At 34.9% G+C, this 16,976-nt stretch overlaps 2 protein-coding genes across 4 annotated transcripts in view; both read right to left on the bottom strand.

Annotated features, from left to right (window-relative positions):
• Mvl (solute carrier family member malvolio) overlaps positions 1 to 16,976 on the bottom strand; it is a 132,650-nt gene that overhangs the window by 55,138 nt on the left and 60,536 nt on the right. The gene's annotated exons all lie outside the window — the stretch shown is intronic.
• Positions 9,274 to 16,815, bottom strand: LOC145998779 (ubiquitin carboxyl-terminal hydrolase 7-like). Its single transcript, XM_083135363.1, has one exon. The coding sequence runs from the start codon at positions 16,550 to 16,552 to the stop codon at positions 13,229 to 13,231; it is 3,324 nt and encodes a 1,107-aa protein (XP_082991489.1). The 5' UTR covers positions 16,553 to 16,815; the 3' UTR covers positions 9,274 to 13,228.

Below are 16,976 nucleotides of genomic sequence, written 5' to 3'. Positions count from 1 at the left end.
AATCAAAAAATCATAATAACCTTGAGCTGTAAGAATAGAACTGAGCACATAATTGTTTCTTGACTTTTTGAAGAATGTATTCCATTTTGTAGGATTAAAAAAGATGACAAGAAATCAACTACTGCTTCAGCAAATACCTGTGCTCACATTTTGAAGTGAACAAAGAAGATAAATAGTTCTCAGAAATTGAGTAGGTACATATGAAAACACATACATGCACCTGTATGTATGTCTTTGGGTTATAAAAAAATTTAAAATATGTATGGGAAGTCACTAGATTGGAAACTATGAGAGGAAAAACTTCACTCATATGAAAATGGAGCATGTGATCACTTCTTGAGCACTTATTCTGTTAGCATTAGAAAATGTACTCATATGCATTGAACACAATAATGTTTATTAACTTTTTAAGTAGGTATGCTACAACCTGAAACACACATGTGAGGGTCCATCTGATCCATAAACTTTACGTTAATATATTTATTGTATCTGCGGGTTTTAGATTTTTGCCATTTGAATCTCATAAAACAATGTTTTGAAGACAAAAAAATAAAAGTTACTCTTGTCTTCTGCATCACAGTATAAGGCAGAGCCAATGTATCGGTATCAGCTGATAGCAGTGGTATTGAGGGCCTCCTCGATGGTGCAGTGGTAGCATCATCGCCTTGTAATCAAGGGGTCCCAGTTCAATACCCGGTGGAGGCACACAGTGGTTTCGATCCCACTTAAATTTTTATTTAGTTTACATACTTAGATGTGTACGGAAAAGAAAAATTAATTTGTTAAGGTAAACATTCTTTTAAGATAATAAAAAATATTTCTTCTGTGTGTGATTATGGTAAATTCTTAACTATTTGTTTGAAAATAATGAGTGTTGTATCTTTGAATGACATAACGTCCAGCATATTCAATTACTGTCTTACAAGATTAAGAAAAAACTAAAATCTAAATTTCTAAATCACCAAGTCGGTACAACATAAAATAAAAAGTTCTGGAACCATGCACATGGGGATATAAATGACCCCACACTTCTTGACACTCTTGTAACTTATGGTACAGTCATGAATACTTGCTAGGTTGTAATGAAGCTATTAAAAATCAATGCAACTGTTACAACCCACAAGTATTCATGATTGTACCATATGGATTATATGGGTAGTATGGTCAAGAAACATAGGGATGGTACTGATATGTACCAGCATTGTTGCGAATATTATTTTTTTTAGGAAGCACATCTTTAACCAATGCCAAGATCACTTAAGGTGCATCCCCACTATGCCAGCTCTCAAGGCCGCACCCAAAAGTCCTTCTATTTGCTGAACTCAACAGACGTCCCCACAGCATTGCGGGGTGAAGACGTGCATCAGTTTTATTCGATGGCTTGTTGGCAGTGTACGTGAAATACTCCGTGAAAATGCATGACTAGATGGGTGGCAAAACTTGTTTTTTTTAAAAAAAAGAAACAAATAAAAGTTTTTTGTCTTAAACATGTTTTAATGAAGAAGAAAAAACATGTTTTAAAAAAATGAAAAAAAATCATTATTAAAAAAGATTACTTTCTAAGAATGATGATTAACAAGGAATCTGTTAATCATTAAAGGAAGGACTGTGATTCTAATTATAAAGAAAACACTTGATTAACTTCTTAAAATACCTATTTAAGCTACTCTCAAATCTAGCATGTAAGCTGTTCGAGAAAGTTCAACTAATGCACACTATCCACGTGTTACCTACTCTTTTTTTCGAAATACATTTTATCGTGAATGCAACAAAATACTGGTTTTAACAGCCATGTGCAGTGTGTCAAGTGCGGAACAAATTCTGTTTCATCCATATACTATTCAACTTTATGAATGTTATAAAGGCTTCTAAAAAAAAAGAAGCAAATAAAACATAGCCAGGTGTTTTAAACGTGCCCCACAGGTATTCATTACGATATGTTTTTGTTAATTGAAATTACATTTTCAGCCACTGAAAAGACTTCTGTTCACAAATAACTAGAGTATCAAATATCAAAATGTGTTTTAAACAAATCTAAAAGAACGTTACAAGACTGTGTTTTAAACGTTTTAGACATTTGTAAAGAACAATGACATGAGTTTTAAAGGTTTTTATATGTTGTTCTATATTTCTATAATGCTGTAACTTGGAAGTCCGTCCACTCCTCCACATGATCAAAAGCTGAAGAAACAAGACCAAATCCTTCCCCAGACATTCTCGGTGCCAGTCGTTGTGTCCCCTACTTCGAGCGTCCCCTACTTTCCTTTGAAGAAAACCACTACTAGTCGGGTTGGATTCGACCTGGCATAGTGGGGATGTGGCTTTACACTCACATGTGCCTACATAAGTAAGTATTAATGTGACCCCATATCTGCCACATTCTTAACAAACAAAACCATTAAAGCAGCTATATTTATACATATAATTTTAATTATTTTCCCCCTACTTTTTCCTAACTTCTTAAAGTCAGAATATAACTGTGTCAAGGATTTTTGTTTCTTTTCTGTTTGAAAGAAGTGCTATCATTGTCTTCATGGCTGTATAGGCTTTAGGCATCTTTGAATGTCTTAAATTTGTATCTATTGTAACAGAAGCACACATGTTAGTGGTCGAAGGGCCTCCTCAATAGCTTAAAGGTAATCATCACCTTGTTATCAAGGAGCCTTGGGTTCAATACACGATGGACACACATCACACAATGGTTCAGATCCCAATTTAAACTGTAGGTCCAGTCCCAATTAGCCTATCTGTGCATAAAGTGGACTAAAAACATTAATTCAAACAAAAAAAAATGTTAGTGGTCAAGTGTGTTGTTATCAATTTACAATACGCACAGAAGGTCCATTAAGCTTGGAGTTCTGGCATGGATGTGGGTCGTGTTCGTTCCTTTGACGTGCCCTTTTTCAATTTCACATATCTCTATTCTTGATGATTAGCCTCAAGAGGAAGAAAAAGAAGGTAAAACAAAGTGCATATTCAAATATCCTTATCTCGACTTGCCTGGATAACATCTTATTCTTGTAGGTTTGATTCAATATGTTTATTTACTTATGCATAGTTGACGACTGCCTTTTAGAACATTCTTTTAGCTACCATCCCCATACTCATATGTAAATTTAAGATCTATACATAGTTTTTGAAGTTCCTGGGAGGCAGGGGGCAACTGTTATATTTTAAGTATGAAAAAAATATATGTGATCATTATTTATAGTTAGTTCTTGTCCATCACATTATGCTCATACTTACCTAAAATGAGTACCATTGTTAAGACCACAAAAATCAATGATCACTGTGAATTAATAATATGATTGTAATATTTTTGGGGTCCATTTTTGCACTAAGGTTGTTGCAATTATATCCATTTCCACCCGGTTCCACCATAGTTGACTGAAGTTGCTCCCTAACCTCAACAAGGTTTACAAGAGTCACGTGAATATGTAAAACTATAGTCCTAAAATTCCCACATGGTTTTAATAATGGAACTAAACTTTGCTCTATTTGTGTGTGTGTGTATGTATATCAGCATGTAGTATAGTAGGCTAACAGCCAGCAGGTAGAAGATAATGTTCTTGCATTGACGTTACCATAAAATTAATTGCATATAAGGTTCAAAACATTTTCAATACTTGCACTCCCAGATGAGATGGAATGATTTCCTATCACCAACATAAATTTAGTTATATTTTAATTTCAAGAATAAAATGAAAAGTTACATACTGACTCAATAACAACATAAATACTTGAGAAGTTAAGAAAATACTATTTAAAAAAATATATATATAGATTTGCAAGTTCATCCCAGATAACAGTAAGCTTGCTTCATGCTTGAGCCAAGCTTTTCATGTAAATTGAACAAACTTGCTGCAAGCATATAATGGTAAGCTGTAAGCTTGTATCAAGCTTGAATCAAGCCAACTACCATGTGTCAACATTTCAGCACACTTCCATGCTCTCTGGAATAGTGTACACATCTGGAAATAATGCAAATAGTTGTCAGATTTCATAATTATTTAACATAAAGATTATTTATTTTCATGGTATTCAGCTGTATCCTAATGAAGCTGGTCTTCAAAATATTTATTTTCATTTTCTTGAATTTGGGCATTCGTTTTCATTACAAATGTAACAATGAGCATACATACTTACATTATTCTGTTGCGCTATCCATTTCTTAGCATGTTCTCATGTGTTGTATGTATGTTTTGTTCAAACTGCATATCAGGAATGTAAATACAAAGAAATATCCAACTGCTAACCGCTCATTTTGCATTTACTTCCGTACAAAATGTACGAAAGTAGGAACAATAAAATCTAACATATGCTTACGTTCGTATTTTTACTGAACTATCAATGGTGGTAGATTATATGTATTCTTGAGAAGGGTTGGTTGTAAAAGTAACTCTACAGGTAAAAACATGCATGTGCAACTAAGAAAACTAAACTAATCAACTCTGTAATATATTACAACAGCACAGTTACATCATTATCTTTGTAATGGTAGCATTTTATATACTGAGAAATTTTTGTATCCGCATTTGCACTGCAAATTTTTGGCTCTACAAAGTTTTGAACATTTGTTTTATTATCAATTATGTGTACTATTATGTATAAAACTTGCGAAAGTCATTCAAAATTTCATATATTCCTTGGCGTAACTTGTAACTTTAGTAGGGATTGAATATGTAGATACTATAGGCTACTAGATGGTGAAATTGAAATTTATGCATTACCATGCGCAAACTGGTAATTTTCTTGAATGTATTCTGATACACATGATTATTTTATAAGTATACTGCCATTGCCAGAATGGTAAATAATAAGCATACTTGTTAAAAATCCCTCATATTTGGTACAGAAGGATATTTACAAGTAAACTACATTGTAAATGAGTTGAAAGCATTATAGAAAAGGAAGGGGTGACAAATTGATTGGTACTCAATAAGTCAACATAGGCATATTGGTAGAATTAATAATTTCACCAATCTTATGTTTCTGCAAATAGCCTGTAGCGTAAACTTCTGCCAGCTTCTTTTTCGGAGCAAAGCCTACTGTGGTCATCTTTTTACATATATTAAATCAAGAAGGCGAATGATCCATCAGGTTCATTATGTGCAACGTTTTGTAATTTTATATTAGATTGGTAGAACCAGTAAAAATCTTGCACTGGCTGTCCTACAGAAAATCAGAGATCCAAAACTAGTTCTGAAGCTTTCCTGGTTATGATTTTTCTTTTTTTTTGGCAAACTGGACAGGTCAGACTTCCGAGAGCTAATATTAGCTCAAAGTTAGAAGTCTATGCGGAAGTGACCTGGTTGATATCTAGAATACATCTTCATCACACATTTCTAAGGGAGATTTCACAATGAAGCAACAAGCAACATGTAGCACACATCACTTGGGAACAAACAAATGAACAGCATGTTTTTCATCGGTTGTTTGGTGTGAAATCTCAATTACATTCATACAAGAGAATACAGCACTGCTCGGCATTCCATGTGAATCATAAAAGTCCTCTACCAATACAGCATGTTCCGCTCAGAGGGATTGAGAAATAATTGATAATTTGAAGTGTAAATAATGGTTTATTAATAAAGCTTACTCTAGAAACTCCCAGAGTTTAGGAAAATGGTCAACGCAACTTGATGAGCCTTGAGTTGCCCTGCAGACATCTAAATGGTCCACATTCTCACCATCGCATCGTGTGTGTGTTGCTCTACAGAATAGTGCAGGCTTGTTCCCGAATTACACATTCAAGAGCATTATTCGTGTATAAACTGAGGGTTTCTTCATATTGTAAAATAAAAATCATATCAATGTCTTCTTGTTCTTAAATGTTGAGCATTTATTTCTCGATCAGTCTAAGCATAACACGCTGTATATACTGGTTCCAATATGTCTATTTACTTATACATACACCAGACATATGTTTCAATGCATCCATACACTATGGTGTACAAACTTCAGGCAACAACAAAAGTGTGTAACACTGGTGCTGCCTAAATGCCTGGACATGTTTGATCACAAAAGGTTCCTGGTTGGGATCCCAGTATGAATATTCATTGGTATCCATCCCCCTTTATCGATTTCAGCAATCATCATTCATCCTTATTGTTGAGATTAGTCTAAAAAGGAACAAAAGCAACATTAAATAAAAAATACTTCTGTCCCTGGTAACTAGTCAATAATCACATGGGTAAATATGTAGTATCGCCTGAATGGATTTCTTCATTTTTAAAGAAGAAACTACTTGCTTTAATCAATTTCTCTGACGTTGTGGAAGTTCATGAAGGTGTTTTCTTTGATCGTTTAAGCTTTCTGACCCATGATTCCTTTTTCTTTCCTGACAAATATTTCCAACACGCAGAGGCGATTGTTGCCATTTCCTTGCTATTTTCCTGTTTTCGATGACGTAACCCCGTGTCAGTGTTTCCAAACATGCTTTTTGTTTCCTGAAATCGAAAACCATCTGTTCGACACGTAGTGGCTGCTTAGGTCGTAAACTCTTTTTATTTTTAAACTGTGTTTGCCTTGCCTAACCTAACCTTACCTTGCATGGTTCGTGGAGGTAATCATGCAAAAATCCTGGAAGCATGTAAAAAAAAATCATAATAGTACATAATTTTGGCTGTTTAGGTTAGGTGTTTACCTAACCTAACCTACCCTAACCTTACCGTGCATGGTTCATGGAGGTAATCATGCAAGAATCATGGAAACATGTAAAAAAATCGTAATAGTACGTACTTTTCGGTCATTAAGGCTTGAAACACTGCTTGCGCACTGCAAATCGACAAAACACAAGCACAACGCGTGATGATCCTTGACGAGTGCATGCCATATTGTCTGTTACACAAGCGAAACAAGGAAGACAAATAATGACTCGTAATATGAAAAGTTGACACCATTTTATGGAAAAGGCATAACTTCACCTTAAAGAATCTTCCGCAATGCAGAATAGGTAAGTATCAATGCTAAAATTAACGAAATAAACGAGTGAGAGGTGTTCAGGCGATACTACCTATTCAATATCACATGTGCAGTAAAAACTAGTTTATCCAAAGTTTATGGGACAGTGTAGTTATAATACACTGGAATATATTCTATTACACACATTGTACATATAAAAATTACACTAAACATAACACAATAAATGTCATGAATAATGTTATTAATAGAGTTGCAGTATATATTATAAAAATGTACAAATCAATGGCGCTGATTAAATACATACTTTATAGTGCATGTATGGAAAAATGCTTTAGTTGTTTCAATTGTAAACACCAGGCACGAACCACAGGTGGTGTAACTCTGTGCATCTCTTGTGCTGTATATATTATCTAATGTTCTCTGCACGTTCCGCAAAGTACTATCTGCTACAAAAAAGCTATAAGATCTTTGGAAGCATTTACACTAGCAAAAAGGCAGATGGAAATGCTTTCATCTAAAGCGGGCCTACGTCTTCTTGTACCTCTTCCACACAAACAATAACATACCTGTAATTGATCAAGAGTCAGCTTTGGGTTACTTACCACAATGTTACCATTTTATACAAGGTCCAACAAGACAATCTACATGACATATAAAGCATACATTTTATACCCCCCCGCCAGGAGTCAAACGCTGGACCTGAATACCTGTAGACAGAATTAACCATTTTACTGAAGTGGAGTCCTGGTAAATGATTGCATGTTGTGTGTAAAATAATACGTGGTGGTATCTATTTGGGAGTTTAAAAAAATCAAACCATACTGCAGACTTCTATAGATTCTAAGCAGGGGAACAAATAAATGTAAATCAATACTGAAGCTGAAAAGTCAATTGAAGATTCAAATCACAGAAATTTATTTAAAATAAATATCTTATACAAATCTGATGTTATCTAACTCATAAACCTTCACTTTTCGACAAGTATAGGCCACATAGACCAAATAAAGATAAACATTAATTCTTATCTCTTCTATTATATTCCATTCTAATTTGTCATTACACACAGGTAAACAAGATATACTAGGGGCAAAAAAAAAATAATCTGTGGCAACATGTAATTTATCTTTAATTACAGCCCAATTAATACCAAATACAGCTTTCCTGCATGTTAATTAATTACAAAACCACTTACAACTTGCAATCCTCAAAAACAAACACAATACGTTTAAATATATAAATTTATACAAGTTGGTTACTTCTTGTTGTATGTTCTGTTTATGATCTCCAGCCTACAGTCATGCTAAACACAAGTAAAAATATCTATATATATTTACATATCATATTGTTCCTAGAGTCTTTCAAGTGAAAAGCAGGAATTAAAATATAAATTTGCTTACATCAACATCCTTAATATTACGCTGAGGTTATAAGAGACACATCCGCATGATATCCTAATGCAAGAAGCACGAGTGCACACTGGTTCCAAATTATTTCTGAATACTCTGAACAGAACATGTTTTCTAGCTATTCTTAGCCAAAAATAATAAACTCATGCTTGTAAACAAATATAGTTGGCTACTAAGATTTTATATGAACCGACAAGTACCTTACGCTATGGCAAGTTTTAATATGGAACTGTGATGCTAGTCTTTTTTCTTCTTTTAACCACAAACCATTCAGACATAAGGAAAATTGATGATTCTCATTTCAAAATAAAAAAAATTTGAAATATGTAGCACATTTTATAATTCACACACCACAATGTAACACTGATTTTAAGCAAGATTATTTTCTTAATAATGCCATGCACATTTCAGTGGGGATGATTTCAACAAAACTGAGGGACTGGGGGGGAGGGTATCTTTTCAATCTGTACATGAAATATTCTAACATTCTAAAATTTCAGTTTTTAAGTTTCTATTTTTTTTAAAGACTTTTTGTACTGCAAAATAATACAATCATCTGTATATAATATAGTTCATTCTATCTAGTTATGAAAAAGACCAGACTATTAATTTTTGCAATACATAATACTCTCATAATGGTCTGAATTTGTGTACAGTTCTGCACTTGTAAATATTGCACCATATATTATGAGAAAGGGAATAGCTTGTTCATTAAATATCATTACTCGATACAGAATATGAGTGTGCACATAGCATATTGCAAAAATGTTAGGTGTCCAGATTTAGAAGCTTATTTACACTGTACTAAAATAATACCACTGTATCTCATGAATGAACACCCCAATTCAACACACTGAAACTCATCAAGGATGTTAACGAGATATTTGTTAATCTCAACGAATACCCAATATCAACTGTCACACTATTTTCTTTTCCTTTTAAATTGAACATGAAATAACCTCCACTTTAGTGTTTCTTATCAAACTTAGTAAAATCCAAATATGTAACGAACATAGCCTCTTAATATTTGTTCACACACACATCATTCACTAGAGCATAACAACACTCAACATATATTTTTGTAAAATACTGCCTGCATGAAAATGAAGTTTTACTCATTCTATTGCTTCTTCCTGACTGCAAGACCACAACATAGGAAATATACAAAGGTGATATAATTAGCATGCTATTCTCCCTAGTGATGAGTTTTTTAAAATTCATGTGGAAGTATACAGAAATCAACTCATTTTGCGTTTGCAAATATTTCAGACAAAAATTCCTGAATGTTAAACAGTTTCAAGAATCTTATCATGCTTGTAAACGGTACTCCTTCTAGTATGCTGTCTAGAACTTGGTTCACAACTCAAACATACACCACAATATGTCTACCCTATTAAGTGCCTCATTAACTGTGCTATACTTACAAGTTTCAGATGAATGCACAAATAAACTTTGCCAAAAAATAACTGTATGTATACTACAAATTTCATGGAACATTCTGAACACACCTGAAAAATTTTACACATGAATTTTAATTACAAGCCCGTCCCTGGCCTAAACGCTAAAAACTTACAATGCGGAGGTTGCTTGAATGAAACTTGGATAGTTAAATGTGATGTGTAGAAAATCTAAAATTCTCTGCATAATAATAGGGATTAATTGTTTCACAGGGGTACTTGCGACAGCTTGTGTCGTGTCGTCTTATCGTCCTATCTCTACCATTGGAAATTATAAGCCTGATGATAGTTTCCTTAGCTATCTGATGGTCACGGAAACTAAAACATATAAATAATAAAAAATCAAGTAATAACATACAAAAATGTTGTCTATCAACTCAACATCGAGAAGAGCAAATGCTAATAATGTGGTGAATCCAATGAAGGAAATAAAAAAGAAATCAAGTATCCTAATACAATGTGCAAAAAATATATTAAAAAAATCATTTACATGATAGTTTTCACCTGCACACATCACTAAGTAAGCTTAGTCCAACCCCCCACCCCTCCCCCTTTACATTTTCTTACCTAAAGCCACAATGTGGACATCTTGATTTAATGATAGAGAAAATTATATACATCGACCTTCCATATCACTAGAACTATTGAAAATACAAAATATGAAATATTTTTTATGTTAATTGTATAGAAGAAAAGTCTGCCATAAAGCAAGTTGCTACAGATAACGGTACAAAATCACGACATAACTGACAAGGTGAATTCTGGAGAAGTTCCATTATTTATCACCAGAAAATTTTTAAATTTCTTTCAAAAATCAAAATTCAAGAGACTTCTGTGGCACTTTCTCCCGGTTTTCCAATACTTTACACTCCTTGCTAGTAGGTAGTGTACATTACAATGAGAAAAACATACCAGTATTAAAATCAAGCACAACCAGATATATTGTACATTTTCTAATAACTAACATACAAAACCATGAAATAATTTCAAAGCACAGCATTATGTAATGGTTTTGCACATATATTTTAAAAAATTGAGAAAAGTTATGCTTGGAATGCAAGAAATCACGAAATGTAAAAATTAGCAACTGCAAGTGCATATTGGAGAAGAATTTTACAGTACAGAAAAAAACAACTTTTTGTTTAGCAAAACTGCAATAATATACCAATTTTGAAAAATTACACTTTTTAGAAACCGTTCTAGGTCATTCAAGGGAAACCACATTTAGATGCAATTTTTCAATAATTGAAATACCTTAAAGTTTTCCAAAAGGAGACCTAATTTTCAAAAAAAATATATTTTCTAGCACAGGACAATGGTACAGAGGTACCGACCAAAACATGTTCAGGAAGAACATTTCACAATAAATTTTATCCAGTTTGCCACTGAATATTTAAGTAGTGTGGAGGATGTATGGTTGTTTACTAGTAGGTAGTGTACCACCACCAACTGGATCAAACGTGCAGGCCTTTAATAGAGACATTTGTGTCTAGTTATTTTCATTTTGTTTGCAAATATAGCACAGTGTTTTAGAAAGTTATTTTAAACTAGTAGCACCCAATATGTAGTTTCACCATAAAACTGAAAACTGCCCTTCCGAGCTCGTCTGACATATTACTTACAATAATTTAAAACAATGTGGATACTGGCAGCTATACTCAGCATTTAAAAAGTTGTACACAAAATATGTACTTTCTTTCATTTTCCGCACAAGATAAATATGCTACTTGCATTTTACATTCTTGGCCAATACAACATTACAAAACTTTGCACTGAGGGATTTACCAGCGAATCCCTTAAAATGTGCACTATTTTCCACAACATTTGGACACCAACACTAAAAGAAGCAACATTCTTATCCTATAGCCAGAACAGATGGAATACTTATAAATTTGACTACATGCATTTTTCTACTGCTAGAATTTATGTTACTGTGCATTTCTATGCAGACCGTTCATCACAGTGTAACTTTTACCTGATCATCAAATTCAAAATTGTTCCAATGACAGTTCTTTAACAAATTGTAGTGCATATACAGTATGAGGTCCAGTGAAGATTTTGAATTGATACTAACTTTGTGAACAACTTTTGTGGAACAAAAAGGAGAATTCTCAGGCACAAACCACAATTATAACAAAATCTTCCACTCCAGCTAAGAATGGTGGGAAGAGGAAAACTCCTTTATATTTCTGGTAAATAAACCTTTAACACAATACTGCGGTGCTGTAGACTGTGACGATACATTTTCATTTGATCACCTGATGTCAACTGGGACAAGAGATATTAACAACAAAAAATGTACATAAACTGCATGCAAGCATTCACAGTGCATATACATATTTTTAATATGCTAGTACAGTCACAGACACTTCTGCACTGTAACAATACCATTGGTGTAGTAACAAGCCAGAAGTGTCCGTGAATGTACAAGGTCATACTCTGAAGAGATTCTACATTTTTCAAAAAAACAAAAAAAAAATATTGTGTGGCTGTGTGTGTGTGTATTACAAACAAATAACTTGGCACCGATACCACTCAAAATACAAACATGTATTTTCCCTGCACTTGAAGTACAAATATCAATCTCATTTTTTTTACCTCTGCATGAGACATACATGTGAATATATATATAAAACTAAATCAAAACACCTACCTACTTCACAAAACTCAACACTGATTAGTGTATTTCCAAACGTTTTTGAAGTATGGCTAGAGAAAATAAGACAGAACATGCTGTGATCTGAAGTTTATGTCCTCACTGTCACTTTTATGTACAACCATCACACAATTACATGTACAGTGTTTTACCCCCACCACTGTTCATATTTCTTCTTCTACAACACGGATGAAATGTTACTATACACTCTAGTCCATGCTGGTACTTTCCACTTCAGGTAAATGTTAATATTATAACATTAGTAGCATAGCCATCATAATTTCAAGTCTTGAACATGCATACGTTTAATTTCAACTTAACCAAATAAAATCAACGAACCTTAAAATATAAACCACAATTGAACATGTGTGTGAATCAATACATATATATACATATATCTCATGCCATAATCCTTTGTTCTCCCTTCAGTAAGCAAACAATATTTACACAAAAACTCTGAGATATATATATACACATATATGTCTAGATACTGTGAAACACTGATATCCACTATAAAATTTCCTATTTTGGAAACAAGGATCGCACATGATTACAGATTTCAAAGAGGTTAATTACACTGTATGAAGAAAAGCACCAGAATGTCATTCAAAAATGAAATAGTTATAGTTGCAAGCGCTATTACAAGAAAAATAAATAAAGTCACACAAGGATGTCCAATTTCAGTCTTATGCTACAATCCATATACAAGTTCGAATTCCAGTAGCACTACATGTATAAAGTCTAAAAAGGGCAGCAGTCATATCTATCCTGACACGAAAAACACCTCAATTGTAAATCTTGATAGACTTTTCCAAATAACTATACCTTGATCTCTTAGGTGCCTTGTTGACGTGTTCCAACCCAAGCCATGGTATCGGGGTGGCTGCTCCTCCCTGATTGAAGTGTGGCTTGAATTCTGTCAAATTTATCATAATGTCCGAATCTTCAGTAATGAAGTTTGGCCTACCCATAATGACTATTGCAAACTTGTATTTTTCGTACTCCTTATCTGGTACACCTAATTTCTTTTGTATCCTGTCCTTTACTTTGGAAAAATATTCACCCTGCTTAACCTTCAGAAGAAACGGTATGCCAAATGTTGAAAACACATCTTTGTGGAAGTGGGCAACTGGAATTAGCATTTCGTCCTCCGCCAAATTTACTTCATCCTGGGGAATTTCTTCTATCCTATAAATCTTTGTCCCAGCTGTGTTCAGATTTTCAAGCAGTATATCCTCTCTTTGGCCATAGAGAATTTTGTTACAATGGACTTCACACAGCCTAAGCTTTCCCGAACCATTCTCAGAGAGTTCGACCTGTCGCCTAGCTTCTTCTAGCAGATCAGCAACGGTGCCATTTTTGTTTGGGTACAATATCAACTCCTTCTCATCTTTTAGGTTAGGGGCCACCCAGACACATTTGAATTGTTTCTTATTCTCTAGCTCATTGATCCTAATGCTAAGATGCTGGTAGTAAACCTTCTTGGGTTGCTTTGGTTTACAAAAAACTAACAAATCCTTCAGTGTGCCCTCAAATGTACAACGCAATGGATGTCCTGGACTATCTTTGTAGTTCTGCGACTTAAAGAACTGTAGCAAGTACGGATCAGTACCTAGCCTCTGTGCAACAGCTTTTGCCATTTGGTCATAGTTCATTCTTTGTGACAATTCCATCGAAAATCCGGGATCATTAGGAATTGTCTTATCACAAAATGTCACTTCCACTTGATAGAACAGATCAATAAAATAATCTCTACAAGTTGGCAACTCGTACAGATCATCCCTTTCATCTTTCTGAAACACTATAATATCTCCATCCATCAGTTCTTCTAGAACTTTCTCCAGACGTTCATTATAGTTCTCAATCCTTTCAACCATGTTGGGCTTGATTTCTTCAAACAACAATAATTCGGTGTCTGGAGGGAAACCAGCCCTTTCATTAAGTAGTGGTATTAATTCTTGTACCTTTGCTGCAACAGGCATGTAGTGGTGACCACAGTAATGGATCCTTTTGTTTTTGGGATCGTACAACTTGAAGAATAGCAACACATCAGAATCTTTGTCAAACGGAGGCAAGGCTTGGAGACCAGAATCTGGGGGAACTGTTTCCAAGAAAATACTCCAGAGGCTAGCATTTTCCGCAACATCTATGACGGGCCGAAGAAGATCAGCTTCTACATCGATCAAAGTGGGTCTGCAAGTTTGATTTGAGCGATAACTGAATGGCCAGGGCCGAATTTGCTCCAGAGGGTACTTCAAACTTTCTGAAAATATTTCCATCAACTCTTTAAGTGTAGTCTGTTTCTTAACATGGAATGACAAATACTGCACTTTGTCTGGGTCAAACAGATCATTCCCTTGATGTCCGTCAAAGCTATCCTCCAATAAAACTTGTACCGTCATGTACAAGTGTGCCTCGTTTCGTTCCTTTCGTCGAATCTGCTCCAATCTTTTCTCCTTTTGCAATCTTTCTACAAGTTCCTGTGGAATATCATCTTCCTTGACTTCCTGCAGGACATTCTTTAACTCACTATCCCTGATATACACCAACATGTATGCATTTGTACAATGCTTCACAGTCATATTCATATCATCATCATGACCTCCGTAATTATGTTCTATTGCTTCTTGCTTTGTACACCTTGAAACAACATCGTCATCAAATTTGCACCACTTCCCATCACCTTTGGGATTAATGAAGACAACGTAATGGCCCCCATGATTATCTCCACTATGCACTAACACAGCATGAAGTGTATATTCTGCAGACGTTTCTTCCCTCTTTTGCAAATAAGCATCTAGATTGATTTTCTCATAGAACTCAAATCTATCGTTAAACTTGACTGAGCAATTAGTGATGGGATCATACTGAAATCTCATAAGATGAAGATGCAAAACAGGTGGAAAAGAAGCAAAAATAACACCTTTTTCTGCTTCCTGCAGCCCATGTTCCCCAGCATCATATTTGTTATCACCGTCCAGAAGTTCTGTAGCTATATAATCCTTGAAAGATTCCTCAATATTCTTCTTCCCTTTTATATTCAGTTGAATATCATAAAAAGTTTCTACCCTGGAAGAAGTGTAGTCCACATTCTTGCACTTAATAAAAGAAACCATCTTACCTTCAAAAAGTTTTGGCACTGTCCCTTCTACACAGGTTCCTTTCATTTTGCTTTCCAACTTGTCTAACAACACCCTCAAGAACTCCTGCACATCATGCTGCATAAATGAATCTAGAGTTTCCCACCCAAAAGATTTGGTTAACTTTTTTGTCCCTACAGGCTTATCACTAAACTGAAGTTCATGAAACACTCGCTGAAGTGCTAAGGCAACACTTTTTGTTGAATCGTCACTTTCAGTTGGCATCTTGTACACTGCTTTGCGGAGCTGGTTTGTAAAATACAAGGTCTGTAACAAAGAGTTCATGTAACATGTAGCACCTTGATTTTTCAGTCCAACATAACCAGTATGCTTTTTTGAATCCCAACACACTCCATGAGGGGCATCAGCTTGCACATGAACCTCTAGTGTAATGCTGTCATTCTTTATGTAGCCCTTCTCAGGATCCAGTACATCATGCCATGCCATAAAATGACTGAAACCCCAATCATTTTCCTTGCTATAGAACAAATGTTGGATGTTTCTTGTAAACGGCTTACCACCCTCACGTTGACTTAACAGTCTTAATTCTGCCATAGCATAACAACTCCACGACGAGGATTCTGATTCTCCATTGCACTGAAGAAAAAAACCCAAACTTTTCTGTGGCTGTCTATCTTGAGTCTGACTAGTGCGTGGCATCACCATAATTTTCCATGGTAAGTTCCTTACATAGCATGGTGGCGATAACTGCGATTCCTTCAACTTACTAAAATTCTGCACTGTATAGCGAAAAGTGGCTTCAGAACGAGCTTCATCTTCTTCCATTTCTGCATCTTGAGAAACGTTTTGATCCTGCATTTCACCATTCAATTGTCTATTATCCCCACTGCTATCCACTCCCCCAACATCATTAGGTGTCTCTACAGCTTCTACTTCTTGTGTATCCATGTCTTCTATGTCACTATTTTGACTTTCGGTATCATTGATGTGATTCATACTCTCCTTCATACCGGTACCTAGGCCCAGCTTCTTCAGGCTGTGAAGAGTGACTGCACGATCTTTTCCCACACTATAGTTTTTACCAGAGACGGCCACTGCAACGTGTTTACTCGCGATGCACCCAATGTCTGCGGATTTTTTCACCCCCTGTTGCCACCAGGGGAAACAAACCAACCATATATTACGTAATTTTGATATGCACAAAACTTACTACCTGCACGAAGTAATTTTGTTGCGGTAGAAGCGTCTACACTATGTGAAAATAAACAAGATGGCGGACGTCCTGTTCAGGCGAATAACAGATTTATTATGTTAATGTCCGCATCCATTAGCAAGCGATTTTTCCACGTGAATGTATATATACATATTCCCACCAATATTTCACTTCGATAATTACTTCATAAATGATCAAACAACAGGGTAACAAAATAAT

The sequence above is a fragment of the Lepisma saccharinum genome, chromosome 14, assembly GCF_977018435.1.
Source record: "Lepisma saccharinum chromosome 14, izLepSacc3.1, whole genome shotgun sequence".
NCBI classification, from domain to species: domain Eukaryota; kingdom Metazoa; phylum Arthropoda; class Insecta; order Zygentoma; family Lepismatidae; genus Lepisma; species Lepisma saccharinum.
Note: the sequence above shows the minus strand (reverse complement) of the source record. Positions and strands in the feature narration are given on the sequence as shown.

Coding starts and splice junctions, on each gene's coding strand:
- LOC145998779 (XM_083135363.1), bottom strand. CDS start 16,552: ATGAAGGAGAGTATGAATCACATCAATGATACCGAAAGTCAAAATAGT.